Source organism: Hemicordylus capensis, chromosome 15 (genome assembly GCF_027244095.1).
Source record: "Hemicordylus capensis ecotype Gifberg chromosome 15, rHemCap1.1.pri, whole genome shotgun sequence".
Taxonomy (NCBI): Eukaryota; Metazoa; Chordata; class Lepidosauria; order Squamata; family Cordylidae; genus Hemicordylus; species Hemicordylus capensis.
Window position 1 is genome coordinate 5,661,660 of NC_069671.1, and position 22,449 is coordinate 5,684,108.

The 22,449-nt window shown below is 48.9% G+C and overlaps 1 protein-coding gene across 2 annotated transcripts in view; it reads left to right on the forward strand.

The window, feature by feature from the left end:
• Window positions 1-3,108, forward strand: part of TBX1 (T-box transcription factor 1) — a 36,292-nt gene extending 33,184 nt beyond the window's left edge. Inside the window, exon 7 of one of the 2 annotated variants that reach the window (XM_053279131.1) lies at window positions 1,845-3,108. In XM_053279131.1, coding sequence (XP_053135106.1) covers window positions 1,845-2,290 — 446 coding nt within the window. In that variant the 3' untranslated portion in view covers window positions 2,291-3,108. The remainder of the gene's footprint in view (window positions 1-1,844) is intronic. The other variant, XM_053279132.1, reaches the window with a different exon arrangement.
• The last annotated feature ends 19,341 nt before the right edge of the window (window positions 3,109-22,449 follow it).

Below are 22,449 nucleotides of genomic sequence, written 5' to 3' on the forward strand. Positions count from 1 at the left end.
CATTTAAAAAGGAAGAGAGGGAGAGGGAGAAGGAAGGCTTCTATCTCCGGCATTCCTGCTCTCTGCTCTGTTAACATAAGATCTTTGCACTGAGGGACTACAGAAAGGCCTGCCTTTGTTTTGTTTTCATTCAAAAACATGGTGGCATTGAACCCGAACCACCGTTTCTGTAGGGGTGTGCGTGTGTGCATGAGGCATTTCTAAAGCCTCCCTAGGAGCGTAGAGCAGGCAGGAAAAGAAAAGAAAACCCACAAAGAAGGTGCCAACGTCCTGCTTTCGTTGCCCAGCCTAACAGGGAACTACGCTCAGAATGCACCACTTTTGCAAAAGAGGCTAAAACGGTAACTTCAACACCACCTCTTTGTTAAGGTACAGTTTTTCCCTCCCCGTAGATGTCTAGCATTGGCAACAGCACATCTCTGGGAAGACTCTGGAGCGCTGGCGGGGTTCCAGAAACCCCCAAGCCGGAGGCATGATCTGGGTGGGAGCAGTAGCATGTGAGCAAGCTGAGACTCCAAGCTGGTCGCTCTGGGACACTAAACACACTCTGCAGCCAAGCTGCGTTTCCTCAGAAGTCAGTCCCATGGGGTTCCATGCAATGATGCAGAGAATCGGGGCCAAGAAGTGTGTGCTTCACTTTTCTTTCCTAAATCGCTCCAGAGAGCTCAATCCAGGTTAGGACCTGGGTGTGGGCAGGGTCAAATCCCCACCAACATAGGAAGCTGCCATATACTGAGTCTGACCATTGGTCCATCTAGATCAATTTTGTCTACGCAGACTGGCAACAGTGGCAGGAATCTCTCTCAGCCCTGTCTTGGAGATGCTGCCAGGGAAGGAACCTGGAATCTAGATGCTCTTCCCAGAATGGCTCCATCCCTTAAGGAGAATCTCTTCCAGTGCTCACACTTCTAGTCTCCCATTCATATGCAACCAGGGCAGACCCTGCTTAGCTAAGGGGACAAGTCATACTTGCTCCCACAAGACCAGCTCTCTTCCCATTTTACCAAGGGTGGACAAAAATCCATCCCACCCAGCTCCTGCCTCCCACACGATCACCCTCCCCTCCCCCTCCCTTGCCTTTTGAGTTTGCATGGTCGCTAATCGGTAGCCCACACCACTCTCCTACCCTGGCTGGGCACTTCCCGGACCCTGTTTAGGGTACTAGCTCATCCTACCTAGCTAGGCCCTACCTAGTCCTAATCTATTCTGGACAAATGTTGGTTAACTGGAGTAGTTGGAAATCGAAATTCTGAAAATTGTGTGTTGTCACACTAATCTCCGTGGGGCTGCTCGATCCTAATCAGCTTTGTAACCAGGATCCTTGTGTTTGTGAGAACACAGCCAAAGAGAAGTCGAGGATGATTGCGCCAATGCCACGTTTAATGTAGTTTGTCCTTTACTGGGTGTAAGTGCCGCAGGAATCTCGTAAGCCTCCACACTTATTTGTTTTGCTGTTTTTAACTGTATAGATTTCGCATTGTATAATTTTCTGCTTTGGGAGCCACCCAGAGATCCATTGGTTTCTGAGCCTCGGTGTACCTGCCTCGGTATAAGTCAGGGGTTCCCAAACATGGCTTCCCGGCTGGTGCTGAAATACAACTCCTGTCACCCCCAGCACCACTGTGGCTGGGGGCGATGGGAGTTGTAGTCCAATACCACCTTGGGTCCCCGAGGTTGGGAACCCCGACTGTAAGTCACCCGTTGACCCACCGAGGGCGAAACGAGATCTCGGTTTGAGTAAGTGGCCTTAACTGGGGGTGGATGGTTCTCTGTCCGGGACTCAATGCCTGGAGCCCACTGATCTGGGTGCCTTTCTCCTCCTTCTCTCTTGGCATGCCTTGTAGATGCAGCCGAGAGCCGGCGAGAATATGAGCGGGAAGCAGCCAGTGGGACCCCTCTCCACGCGGACCCCGCCCACCAGCAGCTCATGTCCAGGGTCCTCAGCCCAGCGCTTCCCGTCCCCGGCGGCGGTGGCCTCGTCCCGCTGACCAGCCCTGCAGGCAGCCGGCCCAGCCCCCCGCACCACGAACTGAGGCTGGAGCCCTCCGCCTCGGAGCCTCTCCATCACCACCCCTACAAGCACCCGGCCTCGGCCTACGACCATTACTTGGGAGCCAAGAGCAGACCAGCACCCTACCCTTTGCCCAGCATCCGAGGACACGGTTACCATCACCACCACCACCACCATCACCACATGAATCCGGCGGCGGCGGCAGCGGCGGCGGCCGCAGCCGCAAACATGTATTCCACGGTGGGCGCTCCTACCAGCTATGACTATGGACCAAGATAACCCCACCCCACCCAGCAAAAGGTCCTCTTGCAATGACTGGCTTGCTGCATGGTTTGAATTGCTCAGTCGTGTCTGTTTTCGGAGAGCACTCTCTTGCTTCGGTGAGCAAGAGCGTTCGCAAGAAACGCTTGCCCCAGAAACCTCCGCCTTCCTGCGGGGGGGCCCTTCGCCTCTTGCACACCCTTGATTCTTTTGGATGCCTTCCTTCCACGCTCCACCGGATTCACGCAAGGCTCGCTTTCCTGCCTTGTCCTGGAGGAAGAGACAATAGGCCTGCTTACCCGGACAGTCCGATGACAGACCTAATCCAGCAGGAGCAGGGTGGACAGAGACCAGGCCTTCTTCCCCTGGAGCATCACTCTCCACTTTGCCACCTTACTTGGAGGGCGCCTTTCCTCTCCCCAACCCCTCGCCACCGTGATTGGCAGCTGCACTTTTCTTTGCTTTCTGAACGAAGCCATATGTCGATCTGTTCCTTTGCCACATCATCGCAGTTAGCATGCATGCCGCTCTTTACCTGTTCCAAGGGCTTGGCAAATGATCTTCCTGTAGATGAGGCTGCACACCTGGTTTTTGCCTAGTTCCGGTGGGGAGCTGGTCTTCAACAGTGCAAAGTCATCCGTAGTCGGTTCAATTGTCACAGAGTGTTGATGCACTGAAGCTCTGCCCAACCTTCACCATGAGTGGTGGTGGTGGTGGTGGTGGTGGTGGATGGCAACACCCACTCAGTATCTAGACGACCAACCGGCTTGTTCTTACAACCATAATCTGGGTAGAAAGCTGGGGCATTCCTAAAGTAAAGTAATGTGTGCCGTTGAGTCGGTGTCGACTCCTTGGTTTTCCTTTGGTAGGAGGAGTTTACCATGGCCATCTCCCGCACAGGATGAGTTGTTGCCTTTCAGCATCTTCCTGTATTGCTGCTGCTCGATACGGGAAACATACCAGCGGGGATTCGAACCAGCAACCTCTGGCTCGCTAGTCAAGCCATTTCCCCGCTGCGCCATTAGGTGGCTCTGGGGCATTCCTAGGTGCTTAAAATATCAGGGCCCACAGCCCCCTCCCTTTCGAGAATGAAACTTATTCATACTCCCTGGAGAATAATTACATACCGCGTTTACCCGAAGTGAAGATGACTCTGAATTTAAGACGGCCCCCTTAAAAAGTAGAGGTGAAATATTTCCCTGTAAGGAATGGGACTCTGGATTTAAGATGACCTCCCGAAGTCTAATATATAATAAAAATGGGGATATACTTAGTCTTGGATTCAGGGAAAATGCAGTCCATTTTCCCAAGTCTCTGTTACTGTATTGCAGCACCGCATTACATGAAGGTGGAAGCAGCAGAGATGCTCGCGGAGGTAGGAGCTCTGGGCAGGTGCCTCCATGGCTGCACTCCTCTCTGGAGGAGGTCCCGGAGGAGGGAGGCAGGCAGCTGAGGAGTCAGGACCAGTGAGGCCTGCAGAGCTGATTGTGGAACACACTCACTTTCCGCTCCTAGCAGCAGGACTGTTTTTCCAGAAGCCTGGCTGGATGCATCTCCTCCCCAGGTTTTGGTCCTGAGAACCAGTCTTTGGTGAGGCTGTGTAGCAGACCAGGGGTCTCATAGGAACACAGGAAGCTGCCATCTACTGAGTCAGATCCTTGGCCGCTCTAGCTCAGGATTGTCTACACAGACTGGCAGTGGCCTTTCCAAGGTTGCAGGCAGAGATCTCTCTCAGCCCTCTCTTGGAGATGCTGCCAGGGAGGGAACTTCTTGGAACCTTCTGCTCTTCCCAGAGTGGCTCCATCCCCTGCTGAGGGGAAGATCTTCCAGTGCTCACTCTTCTAGTCTCCCATTCATATGCAAACCATGGCGGTGAGGACACTCACTCGCCCTTCTGACCTTTCCATGGTGGTATTAAGAGCAGCACCCCCTTGCCACCTGCCACATGGTCCCTTGTCTCTCACTGGTTAGGTCAGGGCTGCGCAATGCCGGCTCCCCAGCTGCTGTTGAACTGCAACATCCATCATCCCCAGCCACAGTGGCCAAGAGTCAGGGACGATGGGAGTTGTAGTCCAATATCGGCAGGAGGGCCGCAGCTGTGCAGTGCTGCTCTAGGCGGACCCCTAGAACAGATGTCCCCAATCTTATCTTGCCCGACGTTGTTGGACGACGTAGGGAGTGGCCTTATACTGAGTCAGGCTGTTGGCTAATTGTCTATGCCAGGGCTGCACAACTCCGGCCCTCCTGCAAATGTTGGACTACAGCTCCCATAATCCTTGACTATTGGCCACCGTGGCTGGGGAGGATGGGAGCTGTAGTCCAAGAACAGTCAGGCAGCCCTGCTCTACACTGAGCAGCGGCAGCTTTTATTTCTGTTTCTATTTTCGTTGGGCCAACCATCGGAAATTGGCCTCCCGGGCTGTCAGATCAGAAGGAAAAACCCAAGGACCCATGCTTCATCTCAATGCGACACTTCCAGCGATGGCATGATTGGTGAAGCCAGTGCTGTGCTTCCATCCCGAGCTGGAAATGTTCTGCAAGAAGCCTTTGGAGCAGAAACAAATGAACAAAATACTCCCCTGGTCCAGTTTTTGCCAGATGACATCATCTCAGACCACAGGGGCAGCATCTCATGTTGCGGGTGGTGGTGTGTGTGTGTTTGTGCACGTGTGTGTGTATATCTCTGCATGTAGAAAAGCACTCTGTCAGGGAAAGGGTTCTGGTTCTGCCGTTCCCCAGAGGTGCCAGTTTTCCGTGTCCGTGTGTGTGGGTATTTAAACAGGGAGAGATCATTTCAGCTCGGACAGGGAGCGGATCCCTGCACCGCTCAGCACTGACTGTCCTGCTTGACTGCTTTGCTCATTCGTTTCTGTCCTTGGCTTCATTAGCTCATGCTTCAGGCACGTTCGGGTTCCCCACCTGGAGGTGCTGCGTGGCCTGCCGGCTAGCCAGAAATAGTCCCGTTTCCAGAGATTAGCGGTGAGTGTGGCTCGGGCCAGCCTAGCCCAACAGGCCATAGAGGAAGCTGTCTGAGGCAGGATGATTTCAGGAGCCCCAGACTAAGAGGGACATCTCTCCAGGGGGGGACACTGTCCTTCCCCGACGCTTGGGGGCAAGAGGATCTGAGCAGAGGCATCGCAAAGTTCAGGGCAGCCCCAGGGCAAAATTGGAGGGGTACTGCACTTCTTTCACTTGTATGGAGAAGGGGGAAACGGTGGATCGGATTCCTTTATTGGATCGGATCCCTTTATGGTTCCACATCCCCTGTGTTCCATGTCTTCTCAACTCCAGTTATTAGAGCTTCTAAAATCAATCCCAGCACCGATTGCTGCAGCTTACAGCTTCTGCAGACTTTGGGCTTGCCCAGATTTCTTCTGGTTTGAAAGTGGTTGGGGGTGGGGGGTAGAGGGAAGGCGGCTAGCAGCCACCTCTCCTTGTGCCAGGAGTGTGAGGAGGGGTGCTTCTTGAAAAGCTTGCAAGGCTCAGATGGGTTCCAAAGAACTGCTCTGAGGATGGTGGCAGGGGACATAGGAAGCTGCCATATACTGAGTCAGACCGTTGGTCTATCGAGCTCAGTATTGTCTTCACAAACTGGCAGCAACTTCTCCAAGGCTGCAGGCGGGAATCTCTCTTAGCCTTATCTTGGAGATGCTGCCAGGGAGGGAACGTGGAAGCATGCAAATGCTCTTCCCAGAGCGGCTCCATCACCTAAGGGGAATCTCTTACAGTGCTCACACAGTGCTTCCCAGCCCCACCTGGAGATGCTGCCAGGGCGTGAACCTGGGACCTTCTGCGTGCCGACCTGCAGATGCTCCACCACTAAGCAACAGCCCCTTCCCCGAAAAGGAATATCTTACATCAGACAATGCCCACATGTAGACACCCATCCAAATGCAAACCAAGGCATACCCTGCTCGGCAAAGGGGACAATTTGTGCTTTCTACCACAAGACCAGCTCTCCTCACCACTGAAGCTCTTCTGTGAGTTTAGCTGGGCTCTCCTTATGATCTTAGGTGCAGACGTTGAAACACATTCTGTGGAGAATTCCTTTTGTGTGCTTTGCAGGTTTTAGCTGTGCCCCATTTTGGCCTGTCTATAAAGTTCCGCCTCTAGCAGCAAGTGGGATTCCCATAAACAAAACCAAGCCCAATATACTATTATCCACCTTTAAAAAAACCATACCACACACACACCCCCAACACTGTGCTCATTTCCCTTAATGGCAGCCTTTAAAATATATTTGCTACCGCGCAACCCACATCTCATCTAAACAGATTCAGACTTGGGGCGTGTTACTTCTTCTTCCATGCTTCTGCGCTCCAAATTCCACAGACATTTTCTTGCTCTCCTTCAAAATACACCCCCTGCCTCCCCCCCCCACCCCACCCCCCACGTTCGATGGCGTTCCCACTGCACGGTAATCTCTGTCCCACGTCCAGTGAGAGCTCTGATTCCTGAAGGGGTTGGCAGTGCTACGGAAAGACGCAGGTGGAAGCCAAGTTGTTCTTTCATTTCGTTTTTTGACTGTGGCAAAAATCTGGACGGATGACAAAATGTGCAAGGAAAACGCATTCTTTAAAAATTTGGTATTTGCTGTGGATTGTGAGTTCTTTCACATGTCTGATGAAACCATACTGTTGAGTTCTGTTCTGAAGAAGTGTAATATTCGGCCTGTTCACACAATTGTCCAAATGTGGGTTACCAACATTGACATAATTGTGTGAACCCATGCTACGGTGCTTTATGGTCTGAGATCCCCATCATGGCATGGGTTAGGAACATAGGAAGCTGCCGTATCCTGAGTCAGACCAATGGTCCATCCAGCTCAGTACTGTCTACCCAGACTGGCAGCGGCTTCTCCAAGGTTGCAGGAAGAGTCTCTCTCAGCCCTGTCTTGGAGATGCTTCCAGGGAGGGAACTTGGGACCGAGATGCTCTTCCCAGAGCGGCCCCATCCTCTAAGGGGACTATATCTTCCAGTGCTCACACTTCTAGTCTCCCATTCATATGCAACCAAGGTGGACCCTGCTTAGCTATGGGGACCAGTCATGCTTGCTACCCCAAGACCAGCTCTCCTCTCCTTCACACAACCATGCTAATGCTGGTAACCCACATCAAACCTAGATTGGAACAATTGTGTGAATAGGCCCATTTGTTTTGTGCGCATTGCAAGCAAGCTTGGAACCGCTCTTTCACGTGTCCTTTTGCTTGGCTGCTGTCGTTCCTGAGTTTTCAGAAGGATTCCTTCACTGTACATGGGTTAGTGCCAAAGCTTTTGGTCAAGCCTTTCAAGATGTTAGTATATTTATTTCCCCCCCTGTCTTTCAGCAATTATTCAAGTTGTGTTTTGTTTCTTTTTGTGTTTTTCTTGAGAAGTTGCAGTGTAAGGGGAGGGGAAATCAACTCAACCAAAGAGTCATATCTGCAAAGAATGTGGATAAGGTGTAGATATTTGTAGATAAGTGTAGATAAACTTACCACGGTTGCATTTAAAAATATGGCAGACAGTAATGTTCATAAAAGGATCTCCTCATTTCTCTCTCCCGCTCTGTTGTTGTTTTTGAAATAGCCTGTGTGTTGTGTCAGCCTGTTGCACACGATGAAATCAAAAGAGCATTCATTGCACCAACCGATTCTGCTCTCTCCCAATCTTCTTGCCAGAAAATCCCCCCCCCCAATTGGACACCCCTAAAAGGGTGTCAAGTCCACCGTTGAGTCAGTGTCGACTCCTGGCACCCACAGAGCCCTGTGGTTGTCTTTGGTAGAATACAGGAGGGGTTGACCATGGCCTCCTCCCACGCAGTAGGAGATGATGCCTTTCAGCATCTTCCAGTATCGCTGCTGCCCATGGATCCTTTCCTGAGTTAAACTCATAGTAGGCCCTTCGGTCCCAGCAAGAGAAGGAAACCAGCCGTGCAGAATCCTGCTTCTGGCTGAAGAGCAAGTGCCCTCTAGGGAGCGACGTTTGCATAGCAGGAAAGAGAGGATGCTGCCGCTGGGGGATTTCTGTAAAGCTGCAGGCTCCATTTGCAGATCTATGAATTATGCACTCAAAGAGAAGCTCTTTTTCTCTGGAGGGGGCACATCGCAATGCTCTGAACGGGCTTCTAGTGGCTGTCTTGTTTTTGCTGAGTTCGACCTGATCGGAAAATTGCATTTCATCATGGAGGGATTTGCTGCCACATTAATAATGTGCCCAAACACAGAGGAAAAAAATCATTTTGGGTCACAGTCAAGGTCGATTTCCTCCAGCCTTCTGTTCCCCAGACAAATGCCTCCAGGCAGGCGACAAGGGAGACTTGAAGCAAACAACTCTCTCACAGGAACGTTGCTGCCTTGCTGCGTCAGACCATGGCACTGCCTACACTGACTGGCAGCGGCTCTCCAAGGTTTCAGGCAGAAGTATCTGCCAGCACGCCTTGCAGATGCTGCCAAGCATTGGCAGTCTGGGGTCAAAACCTGGGGCCTTCTCTTCTTCTGGGGAAGAACCTGGGGCCTTCGGTGTGCAAAGCAGATGTTCCGCCACCGAGTCAGAGTCAGTGGCTTGCAAGCTGTTTGGAAGTGTATGTGCATCTGCTCCAAAAGAGGCGAGTGCTAATCCACAGGGCAAACCTCTCTCTCTCTCTCTCTCTCTCTCTCTCTCTCTCTCTCTCTCTCTCCCTCAACCCCCTCCACTTGGCTTGCTGGGATATTGACTTACCTGACAGGTGTGTTCTAAGGATAACAAGATTGCATCTATCGATGAAGCACTTTTAACACCCTCAGCAGCACCATATGCATCTTAAAAAACAACAACAATGCTTGCACATGGAAACGGGCGTAGCTAGAACAGGGCAAGAGGAGACAGTTGTCTGAGGGCCCACTGCCTTGGCCCCCCCCCGAGGCAAGTCACAGGACTGACTCTACCAGCCACACACCTGCCCGGGCTTCCTTCAGTTGTATTCATCCTCCAAAAATGATGTGACTGTTAAGACCTGGAGCTAGCAGAACAGCATGTCTTTCTCTAGCACCATCAAATGACTTGCATCGTCCACAATTTACAAAACCTTTCAAAAAATGATTTAGGATGATGTTCTATTGTGGCACATAGGGTATATATAAATTTTGCTATGCTTTTTGTTACCACTATTCAGCCTCATTTAAGATTTCTTTACTTCATGAGCTGAGCTTCAGTGAGTGGGGGGAGCATTTTAAAATCGTGTCTCTGGGCCCACAACAACCTTGCTACACCCCTGCATGGAAACGTAGCAGATTGGGGAGAGGGTTCTTTTAACCTACCCATATTTACCCTAATAGAAGATGTCCCTGAATTTAAGACAACTCCCTTTACAAAATATGGGTTATATATAAGTTATGCTAGTTACCCAAAAGCCACCTAATGGTGCAGCGGGGAAGAAACTTGCCTAGGGAGCAAGAGGTTGCTGCTTCAAATCCCCGCTGGTGTGTTTCCCAGACTATGGGAAACACCTCTATCGGGCAGCAACGATATAGGAAGATGCTAAAAGGCATCATATCACACTGCGTGGGAGGAGGCAATGGGAAACCCCTCCTGTATTCTACCAAAGTCAACCACAGGGCTCTGTGGGCGCCAGGAGTTGACACCGACTTAACGGCACAACTTTACTTCGTTACCCAAAAGGAAGAAGACTCTGAATTTAAGACGACCCCTGATTTCTAACACCAAATAACTTGCGGGGCGGGGGTGGGTGGGTCTTGGATTCAGGTAAACACCAGAGCCTTTTTGCCGACGTGATCGTTTGCTATGTGCAGAGAATTCCTTATTTTAATGGGAGAGCATTTAAGCGTGCAGTGCCTCACCTGTGGCCTGAAATGGCACAGCCCTGGAAATGGCACAGCCCCACCCAGAAGACATGAGGCTCTTGCCCATCTGTTTCAGCTCTAGGTGTGCACCGCTTTTGCCTTGGTGGTGCTGAAATTCCATCCGCCCTCGATCTGCAAATGAGGCACACATGTGTTCGTAATAGACCCATTACCCTTTCATAGCCTATGACATTCAGACGGTTTGTATATGTCACATATGTTCTGCATATATGAACAAGCAGAAACAAGCCTGTCCGTGGCTAAATTAAGATAAATGTGGGGTTTTGCTTCCATATGGGGAATTAAACGTGTTTCCAGATTTTTGTAAAACGAAGAGTATTGCGAACAGCCCCTATTAAAATCATTACAATCAATCATTCACATTTATTTCCATTAAAGTCACACTTTGGAAAAGAACTCTAGATGTGATGAAGAGGAGAGACCCCAAATATGACATTTAAAGGTTGCTCGGTGACACGGGGGTGACGAATGTCCACATGCTTGTAGAATCCTGTATAGCTGGGCACCATTTTGTAGAACATTTCAATCCAAAGAGTGGAACTCCGTCTTCAAGGATCAAGGTGGTCATCCATGTGACGCAGAGGCATAAAGCTTCTTTTCACAGCCTGCGAAATGCGAACGGCGATGTGATGAAGGCAGATTTATCATAGCGCTGTAGGAACATAGGAAGCAGCCTTACGCTGAGTCAGACCAGATGAAAACACATTTGGGGTCAGAGGCAAGATCTCTCTGTCCCAGCATCCTGTTTCCCCAGACAGATGCCTCCAGGAAGGGCACAAGGCAGGCATGAAGGAAACAGCCCTCTCACAGAAACATGAGAAGCTGTTTTATCCTGAGTCAGACCATTGGTCCATCTAGCTCAGTAGTGTCTTCACAGACTGGCAGCGGCTTCTCCAAAGTTTCTGGCAGGAGTCTCTTTCAGCCCTACCTGGAGATGCTGCCAGGGATTGAACCTGGGGCCTTCTGCATGCCAAGCATATGTTCTGCTACTGAGCGATGGTCCTTCCCCTGACCCTTGCTCCATCTAGCTCAGGACACTCTCTAGGGTTTCAGGCAGGAGCCTTTCCCAGCCCTACCTGGAGATGCTGCCAGGAATTGACCCTGGGTGGGACCTTCTGCATGCAACACAGATGATGCTCTACTGCTTACTTATGGCCCCATCTCAACTTTCTGAAGGAACCTGATCTTGGAAAAACTATGCAAGACATCCCAGTATGGGGAACATTTTAAAAGCCAGACAAAACAAGAAGATGTCTTTTAGGCTAATCTCCCTGGTTTTGAAGCCCATGTGCAATAAAGTATTTGTTTATTAATATGTGTGTGGCACTTTATAGAGGAACATGAGTGGAGGAGGAAGGAGGAGGAGGAAGAGGAGGAGGAGGAGGAGGAGGAAGGAGGAGGAGGAGGAAGGAGGAGGATGAGGAAGAAGGAGGAGGAGGAGGGGGAGGGGGAGGAGAAGGACAAAGAAGAAGAGGAGGAGGAGGAAAAAGAAGAGGAGGAGGAGGAGGAGGAGGAGGAGAAGAAGACTCCTGCACCAAAGAGCTTACATTCTGTTTTTGACTGCCGGAGGGAGGAAAGGGAGAATCAAGGAAACAGGATGTGATCCTGAGCAAATGCAATTTATATATAGTTAAGATGCAATCCTAAGCATTAGGGATTAAACCATTTATTGAACACAACGGGAACGACTGCTGAGTAAACATGCACAGGATTCCATACCACCGTTTTGTTTACACTGGGGCAGCAAACCGTGAATGTAAAACCTGCAAACTTAGGTATGTATACCGGGATTCAAAAGGTAAAAGGGACTGTTATGTAGCTCACACACCGAGCAGCGTGCCCCTGCTTGTATGAAATAATGAATGGTATATAGACAGGTTCAGTCGAGAGATTATCCGCATTCAAAAGGCTAGAAATTCAAGGCCATTCAGTGAGAAGGAGTGATGGTTCAGTTTAAACAGAGGGAAGCACTTCACACAGAACACAGATAGCTTGTGGAATTCCTTGCCACTGGATCTTTTGGTGGCCATCAACATTAGTGGAAGTTACTGAGAAGTTAGGCCCATTGGTTATTGTGGCTTTAATGGCAGGAGCTCTTCACAGCCCCTAAGGGGAATATCTTACAGTGCTTACACATGTCTCCCATTCAAATGCAAAATAGGGCAGAGCCTGCTTAGCAAAGGGGACCATTCACACTTGCTACCACAAGATCATCTTGATGCATAAAGGTAAAATGTGCTGTCAAGTCCATTTCGACTCCTGGCAGCCACAGAGCCCTGTGGTTTTCTTGGGTAGTATACAGGAGAGGTTGACCATTGCCTCCTAACGTGCAGTATGAGATGATGCCTTTCAGCACCTTCCTATATTGCTGCTCTCCAATATAGTACCAGCGGGGATTTGAACGGGCAACCTTCTGCTTGTTAGGCAAGCATCCACCCCCCACTCCCCTAGAAATTACAAAAGGGTCACTTTAAAGTCAAATCTGAAGAGGGTTTTTTGGGGGGGGAGGTCTTTGGCTCTCGATATTCCTTTGCAAACCTAAAATGTGAGGATCGTGCTGAACGTTTGCAAAACCGAGAACTGGGGGGGTCATTCTGCACACACCAGAGGGAGAGGTTGGGAGAGGGCCTCTTTTGCATAATAACCACACGAAAAGAGAGGAGGAAGAACGCGGTGGTGGGGAGAAGCCAGTGTGCCCCCAGAGTCCTCCTCTGGGCAGCCCCCTCACAGATTTCTTCTATTTCAGCAACTGCCAAGCCACGGCCTTTGATGCAATTCCCTTTCCTGTGTCTGGGGAGCTGCTTCAAACCAGATGAGCCGAGGAGATAACATGGGGCGGGCGGAGATCGACGTCTCTGTTTTGCTGAGTGCCAAGTTTGGAATGGTACACAGTAGGACTAACACACTGCAAAAGACCATGGGGCCCGGAGGGGGGGGGGGCTCGCCTTGCAGGCTCCAGCTTGGGGTTATTTGTCGGAGGATCAGGTGGTCTCACTTTTTAGGCCTAGCAAGGGCCCTGTCCAGAGGGTTGGCTGTGTCACTTCGCAGCAGTTGGAATGACAAAAAGGGTCTTGGGGCACCTTGAAGATCAACGCATTTCTTATTTGTATGTTCTCTTTACAAATATTCATACCCCACCCCTCCAGTAAACTGCTGCTTGGGGCCGCTCACAACGTGAATAAAATAGATACAATATAAAGTTTTTGGTTTGTTTAAAAAAAAAAAATCAATACAATTAAACAAGTGAAAAGACCAAGCTAACACTGCATTTCAAGTTCCAAACTTGAAAAGTTTCAGATTAGAAGTTATGCGTAAGAAAGTGAAGAACGGAGAAAGACAAAAGCTACCAGCTATAAGCAGCAGATAAAACAAGAAGATGCCTCTCTAAAAAGATGTGTCTTGGATTGCCTTAAAACAAAAACACTGAGGGTGTTTTAGCATAAACGACTGTAGTCCACAAATGCTTATGCTTCAATTCATTTGTTAAGTCATTTAAAGTGCCACTTAGACTCCTTTTAGAAACTGCCCTGAGAAAATTCTTCCATTTTTTCCTTGGTAAAGTGTGTCGACTTCTTGCACCCACAGAGCCCTGTGGTTGTCTTTGGTAGAATACAGGAAAGGTTGACCATTGCATCCTCCTGCGCAGTATGAGATGATGCCTCTCAGCATCTTCCTAGATCGCTGCTGCCCGATAGAGGTGTTTACCAGTCTGGGAAACAAACCAGCGGGGATTTGAACCGGCAACCTCTGGCAAACCCTGAAATTTCCTCCCAGTTTTGACTTTGGAGATATTTCAGTTCCACTTCTTGCTTCTCCGTTCCCTTTCCTTGTGCTTCCTTACTCCCTCCTTCTCAGAACTGGAGGGAGACACACATACGAAGAAGGACTTAACGGAAAGGAAGGAGGCCCGGGAGAAGATGCAGGATGAGCTTCTGGTCTTGCATCCTTCCATGCATCTCTGGCCCATGCCACACCTTTCCCCCTCTCTCTCCATCACCCTCAAACTTGTGGAGAGCAGAGGATGAGGAAGGCATGTCTGTGCAGAAGAATAGGAGGCAAGATAGGAACATAGGATGCTACCTGGAGATGCCGGGGATTGAAACTGAGACATTCTGTATGCAAAGCAGATGTTCTATCACAGAGCTATGGCCCGATCTTCAAGACACGGGTCCTTCCCAGCTCTATCTGGAGATGCCCAGAATGGAACCTGGGGCCTTCTGCATGCCAAGCAGATGCTCTTCTACTGAGCGATGGTCCTTCCCCAGATCCTTGGTCCACCCAGCTCAGTCCTCTCTCTACTAACTGTGGGTGGCTCTCCAGGATTTCAGAGAAGGTCTTTCCCAGACCTACCTGGAAATGCCAGGAACTGAACCTGGGAACTTATGTGTGCAATTTTAGGGGCTCTACCCCGATGAGGCAAAATGAGACAAGAAGAGAGTTCCAGCTAGGCAAAATGGGAAGGGCAGGCAGCACCCTTCAAGGAGGGGGCCGGAATTTGGTCCTCGGCTGCCAGCTGCCAACCTGCTCCGAGTGAATCATGGCCTATCCTGTGCATTTTAACAACCACCCAGCAAAGACAGTTTCCCCAGCCTGGCGGTTGTCCCAGAGAAGAGATCCCCGGGGGTTGCTTGCGTTCCAGGTGGAGATGATCTGAGCAGACATGAAGGGATGGCGCCAAAGCTGGTCTGAACATCACCAGTGATGCCGGGCGTTGGATCTGTGCTGGGCATGTAAGTGCAACCGATTTGGCCCACCACACCTGCCCTCATTTGTAACAACACCGCGCGGTTTCAACTCTAAACCACAAAAAGTCTTCCTCATCGGAGGAAAGCCTAATTTGTTTCTCCTAAGCACTCCTGACTGTTGCTTACCACAATGTAACCCACTGGCAATGGGCGTATGTTGCCACAGAAGCATTTTTCCAGACCTGGGTGGGAACTTTCTTCTTAGCTTCTCACTAGCTGCCGATAGGTTTCCGGGCAAAGTACAAGGTTTTGGTTATAACCTATAAAGCCCTAAACAGCTTGGACCCTGGGTATTGAAGAGGACGTCTTCTTCGTCATGAACCCCACCGCCCATTGAGATCATCAGGAGAGGTCCGTCTGTGGTTGCCACCGGCTCGTCTGGGGGCTACTTGGGGACGGGCCTTCTCTGCTGCTGCCCCAAAGCTTTGGAACGTGCTCCCTGCTGGAATAAGAGCCTCCTTATCTCTGACAATTTTTTTTAAAAAATTTAAAGACACATCTGTTCAACCAGGCTTTACACCACACACTGTTTTAATAGTGTTAACGTGGTTCTAAAATATTAAATTGTTTTAAAATATTGTTTTAAAATTTTTAATGGTTGTTTTAACTTTTTGCTGTCATTTAATTTAACCAATGTTTTAATTGGTCTCTCGTTTATCGGTTTCAACTCGTGTTTTAACTTTTTCATCGTCATTTTTTGTTGCAATCCGCCCAGGGATGTTTTGGGTGGTATACAAATATATCAAATAGATAGATAGAATAAAGGAGTTGCTGTGACTGATTCTATGAACACATGCCTGTATTCACCTGAATCCAAGACTAGGTTTTTTCCTTGCTGTTGAAATGGGGGGTGGTCATCTTAAATCCAGAGTCCTCTTCCTTTGGGGTAAATACCTGAAAAGTTAAAGGTAAAGTTGTGCCGTCGAGTCAGTATTGACTCCTGGCGACTACAGAGCCCTGTGGTTGTCTTTGGTAGAATACAGGAGGGGTTTCCCATTGCCATCTCCCGCGCAGTATGAGATGATGCCTTTCAGCACCTTCCTACATCACTACTGCCCGATATAGGAGTGTTCCAGTATTCTGGGAAATATACCAGTGGGGATTCGAACCAGCAACCTCTTGCTCCCTAGGCAAGTTATTTCCCCGCTGCGCCATTAGGTGGCTGAAATACCTGTATTTAACCTTCTATTTTTAAGGGGGCCATCTTAAATTCAGAGTCATCTTCTCTTCAAGCAAATACAGTATTTTTGTGCCCAAAGTGATATGCCGTCATCACATTAATTCCTGCCCAGAACTAAAATGAACCCTACTGGATCAGTCCAAAGAAGGCCTATCAAGTCAAGCATCTGGACTATGGAGACATTAGATAGGAAATTGAAAGAGGAGAGACGAAAGCTGTTTATGAACAGAGTCGGATTAAGCATGAGGTACACGTGATCTGATGTACACATGATTTGGTGGTCTTCTGAATTCTCCTTTAAAGCAGCTGTGGGTGCAGGGGGAATTGGCTCAGACTAGTGGCGTGGTGGAAGGAAATGGTTAACTCTTTCTCCTGTACAGTTTCCCTGAACAAAATAATACCTTTGCCAAAGCTGCTATTAGCCCTCTGGCAAAAAGAAAAGACACATCTCTGGTTAGTGCCTTCCCCCACAAACCCGCCCAAGGGAGGTATTACCAGCAGCTTTCGGAAGGGTGGTTTTGGATCAAGAAAACAGCATGCAGGAGACACCTTTCCCCCCAGCATATCTGCCTCAAGCCAACTTGCTCCACCCCTTCACCTAAGCTGGCTCAGAGGCAGAGTATCTGCTTTGCATGCAGAAGGTCCCCGGTTCAATTCCTGGCTTCTCCAGAACAGGCTTAGGAAATAACCATTTGCAACCCTGGTCTGACTCTGTACACAATGATGTCTTGGGGACCTCCATTAATAACCTCTGAATGAGGCTGTACATCAGGACTCAGAGACGTTTGTTACTCATATGAACATAGGAAGCTGCCATATACTGAGTCAGACCATTGGTCTAGCTTGCTCAGTATTGTCTTCACAGACTGGCAGCAGCTTCTCCAAGGTTGCAGGCAGGAATCTCTCTTAGATCTTGGAGATGCTGCCAGGGAGGGAACTTGGAACCTACATGCTCTTCACAGAGTGGCTCCATCCCCTAAAGGGAATCTCTCTTCCAGTGCTCACACTTCTAGTCTCCCTTTCCTATGCAACCAGGGCAGACCCTGCTTAGCTAAGGGGACAAGTCATGCTTGCTACCACAAGACCAGCTCTCCTTCACCAATTGTATTCTGGTGAAATCCCAGTGACAGCTGAATGGGAAAACTGTGTCTGATAATGTGGTGGGCATATCCCGTCCCAAAGGGCATTAGGCAAATTCATGGAGGGTGGCTATCAATGGCAATTAGCCACGATGGAACCTCCACTTTCTTAAGCAATATACCTTGAAATGCCAGTGGCTGGTGGCAGGCAATAGCAGGAGAGGGCTATTGGCGTCATGAAGGCTTTCTGGAAGAATCTGGTGGGCTACTGATGGAAACAGGAGGCGGGAATAGATGGACCATTGGGAGTGCTGGGATTCTTACATAGGTGTTGCAGCCAATCGTGATTCTTTGGTGCTTGCCCACCACACGTCCCTAGTGAAGGAAATAAAATGAAGGAAAACTATCCATTTCACTCTCATCTGCGGCTGCCAGTTCTTAGCCTGCGTTCCTGAGTCCTGGTCATTTTGGGCTAGCTCAAAAAGCAATCGCATCTGTTCTGCAGTCTTCTGTTCCTGAGATCTTTGGCGAGAAAAATAAACTCCGAGGCTGTTCCCACGAGTAGCCAAGCCTAGGCCTGGGTTTGGTGCTGCCTGCCCCATAAAGCCCATGTTTTATACCCAGGCTTTAACCTGCGTTAAAGGGTGCAAGCACAGCCTTTGCCCCAGGTACGGGGTCATGTGTGGATCGCTGGAACTCAGCTCTGTGCATCACTGAGAATCAGACAAGCCTAGGATGAATCAGACAAGCCTTTACAGAAATCGCAACCCCTTCGTAAAGTTATTAGATCCGTCATGCACGCAGTCCGAGCACTCACAGAATCGGGTACCTACAGCGCCCGACTCACGGGGGAATTCCCCAGTGCACTGCGCTGCTCATGCAGTACATTTTGGAATTCCTGGAGGCCGATACTCGTTTCCCCAGCCTCCAGCGATCCATGTGGCTCGGAGAAGTGCGGATCAGGTGGGCACGCTCTGGCGTGTCGGAGAGGAGATCATCGATCATCTGGGAGGAAGATAGGTTCGTCCCTTCCTCCCCTCACCCCCAACAACACTCTCCCTCCCTTCCCCTTTCATGGTCATGTGCACGATGTGTGCATGTGTGTTCTTGGGCACACAACTTAGTGATGTTTCTGATTGTTTTCCTTGTGAGTCAAATGGGCCAACAGACCTGGAGGATCTAATAATTAGTCTCATTGCTCCTCGGCTGCGGTACGGCCTTGCCCCAGTAGATGAGACCAACATTTGTAGTTTTCATTTGAATTATTGGACTAGGACCCATGAGATCCTAGTTCAAATCCCCATTCAGCCATGAAACTCGCTGGGTGACTCTGGGCCAGTCACGTCTCTCTCAGCCTAACCTACCTCACAGGGTTGTTGTGAGGATAGACATAATCACATACTGGGCTCTGGGAGGAAGAGCGGGATATAAATGTAAAAATAAAAAAATTATGATGTGTGGTGGAGATGCATCCAACATGCCTACCACTTGGGGTGAACGGGCACTTCTGTTTTAACATACTCAGCTTCCTGAGCTTGAGATATTTGACTCTCTCTTACAATTTGCAGCAAACCCTAAGAAATGAGCCCCGTTCACCGAATCGACATGCCTGCGTGGGGTTTCCTTCTTGGCTCTCGGCTGTTTGGGGTCGATTCCTTCCCGGTGCCATTCATCAAGAAGCCTGTGGCACTTTAATGTACGAAAAGCCCACAGTTAAGATTGTAGCAACCTAATGCCTGGACTGTGAAGGGTTCCCCCATGTGATTAATGGTGTGAAATATATCTGGCCATGTTCTGGCTGTGTGCTGCTTTATTCCAGCTGTGCTGTAGAGCTCAGCTCTGTGGGAAAAAAGAGCAGATCTGTTCGGTATCAGACAAGCCTAGCGAGGCTCAACTTTTATAGAAAGCGCCCCCCTCCCTATAAGTTATTAGATATGCCATAACCCCTGCATCTTGAAACATCACTGGCCAACATCCTAACACCGTGCATGCGCAAGAAGCAAAATTGCACTTATGCTGGAAGATCAAGGAACTGTGCTGTATCAAGTACAGCCTTTCCCAACTTGTATAGAAATCGCATCCTCCTCAAGTTATTAGATATGTCATGCCCCCTGCATCTTGAAATATCACTGGCCAACATCCTAACATCGTGCATGCGCAAGAAGCAAAATTGCACTTATGCTGGAAGATCATGGAACTGTTCTGTATCGAGTACAGTCTTTCCCAACTTGTATAGAAATCGCATCCTCCTCAAGTTATTAGATATGTCATGCCCCCTGCATCTTGAAACAGAGCTGGCCAACATCCTAACACCGCGCATGCGTAAGAAGCAAAATTGCACTTGTGTTGGAAGATCATGGAACTGTTCTGTATCAAGTACTTGTATAGAAATCAACTTGTATAGTAATCGCACCCTCACCCTCCTCCTCCTCCTCAAGTTATTAGAGCCATCATGCCCCCTGCATCTTGAAACATCGTTGGCTGACATCCTAACACCGTGCATGTGCAAGAAGATCATGGAGCTGTGCTACATCACGTACAGTCTTTCTCAACTTTTATATAAATTGCGCGGTTGCTGACCACGCAAATGGTCACCGTGCATGCGCGGAGGTCATGTGTGTGCCAGTTGGGAGCTGCCCCACTGGTGCACAGTCATAGCTTGGGGGAGCACTGCTTTAATTAATTAATTAGATTGGTTGGTTGGTTGATTGATTGATTTCTATACCACCCTTCCAAAAATGGCTCAGGGCTGTTTACATTAAAAGAAAACTAAAATCATTAACTATTAAAATCAAAATCTGTAAAAAGAACGTAAAACCATTATTAATCATTATTTAGGTTTCATTCTCGTATCAGTCACTGCCTCAGATTCCAGAAAGGTGCTATACACAGCATTTCAATAAAGAGAACCAACTTTTGCAAAAGCTCGACAGAGTTGCGCAGTGCTGAGATAAATGATTTAATTTCAGAATCTGGAGAAATTGGGGTGGGCGGATTGGCCCTTTGGGGTTATTCCTCCACTGGAATGCCCCTTGGCTCTCACTCCTTTCACAACTCTTCGCTCCGAATGCAAGTTCATAGTCGCCCGATTGCTCGGGGACCTCAAATAGGAACTTCCCACCAGCAAAGAGGACGGACAGACTTTGGAACTAATTGATTCATTTGCAGGAAACGTCTGGGGGTCAGAGAGCAGTGTCCCTTTCGGCTTTGATAAATTTCCCATGTAATTGGTGGACAAATGCGAGCGTTCAAGATTTATTTCAATTAATTTAGGAATGCCAGTTGCTTTCTCCTCTTCCCTAATGGCAGGACCACAGCCTTTCACTGGTTGGGAAAGCGTCCTGGGGCCCTAATTTAACTGTCATCACCTTCATTCCAGAACCATTTCAGGTAACGAGCCATGACTTTAGCTGTGCCGGGCGAGGGTTAAATTATGAAGGGCTTTTGGTAATACCTACACCGAAGAGAATATGAAGGCAGTAAGCTTGAACTGGATGCTGTGGCAGATGAATCAATTAATAGAATGCGGGTCAGTTTTAATTGAGGATGCTTCTGAGAATTAAGGATCCGGTTTTAAGCTGAGACATATTCTACACTAAGGCAGGCCTTGACAGCTTTTATTTGGATCTAGGAGCCAGCCATTTGGGAGCCAGACTAGGGGCACTTGAGAACATTTCCCAAACTTAGTGACAGACACTGAGGAACAGGGAAGTAAGTGGACTTATTTTGATCCGCCTTTGCAAATTGACACACTTAGAAAAGAAACAGAGCTACCTGGGACAAATACAGACTTTATTAAATAACTCGGCCTCTGAATAGCCTAGTCTAGGTGCCAGAGTTAAATTTCTAGGCACCAGGGCTCCCTGGCGCCTGGGATTTGTCAAGCTCTGCACTAAGGGATGGAAAAGAAAGTTGGAAACACCTCCTGAGCAAAGAGGCATCTTTTCAAGGGGCATTCCCTGATGGGGCCATACTTCAGTGGTAGAACATCTGCTTGTGTGCAGAAGGTTCAATCCTTGGCAGCATCTCCAGGTAGGGCTGAAGGACTCTTGTAATGCGGGTGGGGCCATAGCCCAATGGAAGAGCACCTGCCTGCTTGCATGCAGGTTCCAGGTTTACTCCCTGGCATCTCCTCCAGGCAGGGCTGGGAGAGACTCCTGCCTGAGAGAAGCCGCTGCCAGTCTGGGTAGACAATACTGAGCTAGATGGACCAAGAGTCTGACTCAGTATAAGGCAGCTTCCTATGTTCCTGTATTTAGCAGGGGGGAAAGCAACTATCTGTCTCCAACCCCAGCACAGCATCTTTCCAGTGGCTGTTGCTGTTGTCTTCCTTGTGTTCCTTTTTAGATGTGAGTTCTTTGGAGACAACAACTTATGTGGCTCAGTGGGGAAATGCTTGACTAACAAGCAGAAGGTTGCCGGTTCGATTCCCCGGGAAACACCTCTATTGGGCAGCAGCGATATAGGAGGATGCTGAAAGGCATCATCTCATACTGCGCGGAAGGCGGCAATGGTCAACCCCTCCTGTATTCTACCAAAGACAACCACAGGGCTCTGTGGGCGCCAGGAGTCAAAATCCACTTGACGGCACACTTTACCCTTTACCTTTGGAGACAATAGTTTTTCCCATGACACTGAATGGATGCGAAAGCTGGACTTTGAAGAAGCAAGATAGAAAAAGTATTGATTGAACTTTGATGCTAGAGAAGACTTTTGAGGAGACCATGGACAGCCAGGGAAACAAACAAATGGATCATAGACCAAATCAATCCGGAATTTTCACTCGAGGCACAAATGACCAGGCTCAAACTGTCCTACTTTGGACACATAATGCGAAGACCCAGCTCCCTTGAGAAGTCCATAATGCTGGGGAAAGTGGAAGGAAAGAGAAGAAGAAGACGACCAGCAGCAAGGTGGATGGACTCGATGATGACAGCAATGAATGCACCATGGAGAGACCTCAAAGGCCAAGTGGAAGACAGATCATCCTGGAGAGAATCAATCCATGTGGTTGCTAAGAGTAAACACCGACTTGATGGCACTTAATCAATCAATCACTTTTGGGACAGAGGACCATCTTATTGATGCATATTTATTTTTCTACAGAAACTGCTTTGAGAACTTCTTTTGCAATATTTTGCAATATTTATTATTATTAATAATAATAATAATGATGATGATGATGATGATGATGATGATGATAAAAGAAGAGATTTGTTTATTATATTGTTGTCATCTCAAACCACATTCGAGATTTCAAAAAGGCACTGATAAAGAGGTGGTGGTAGCCATGTAAATGTATTGAAATTCAGATTGCGATCCTGTACACACC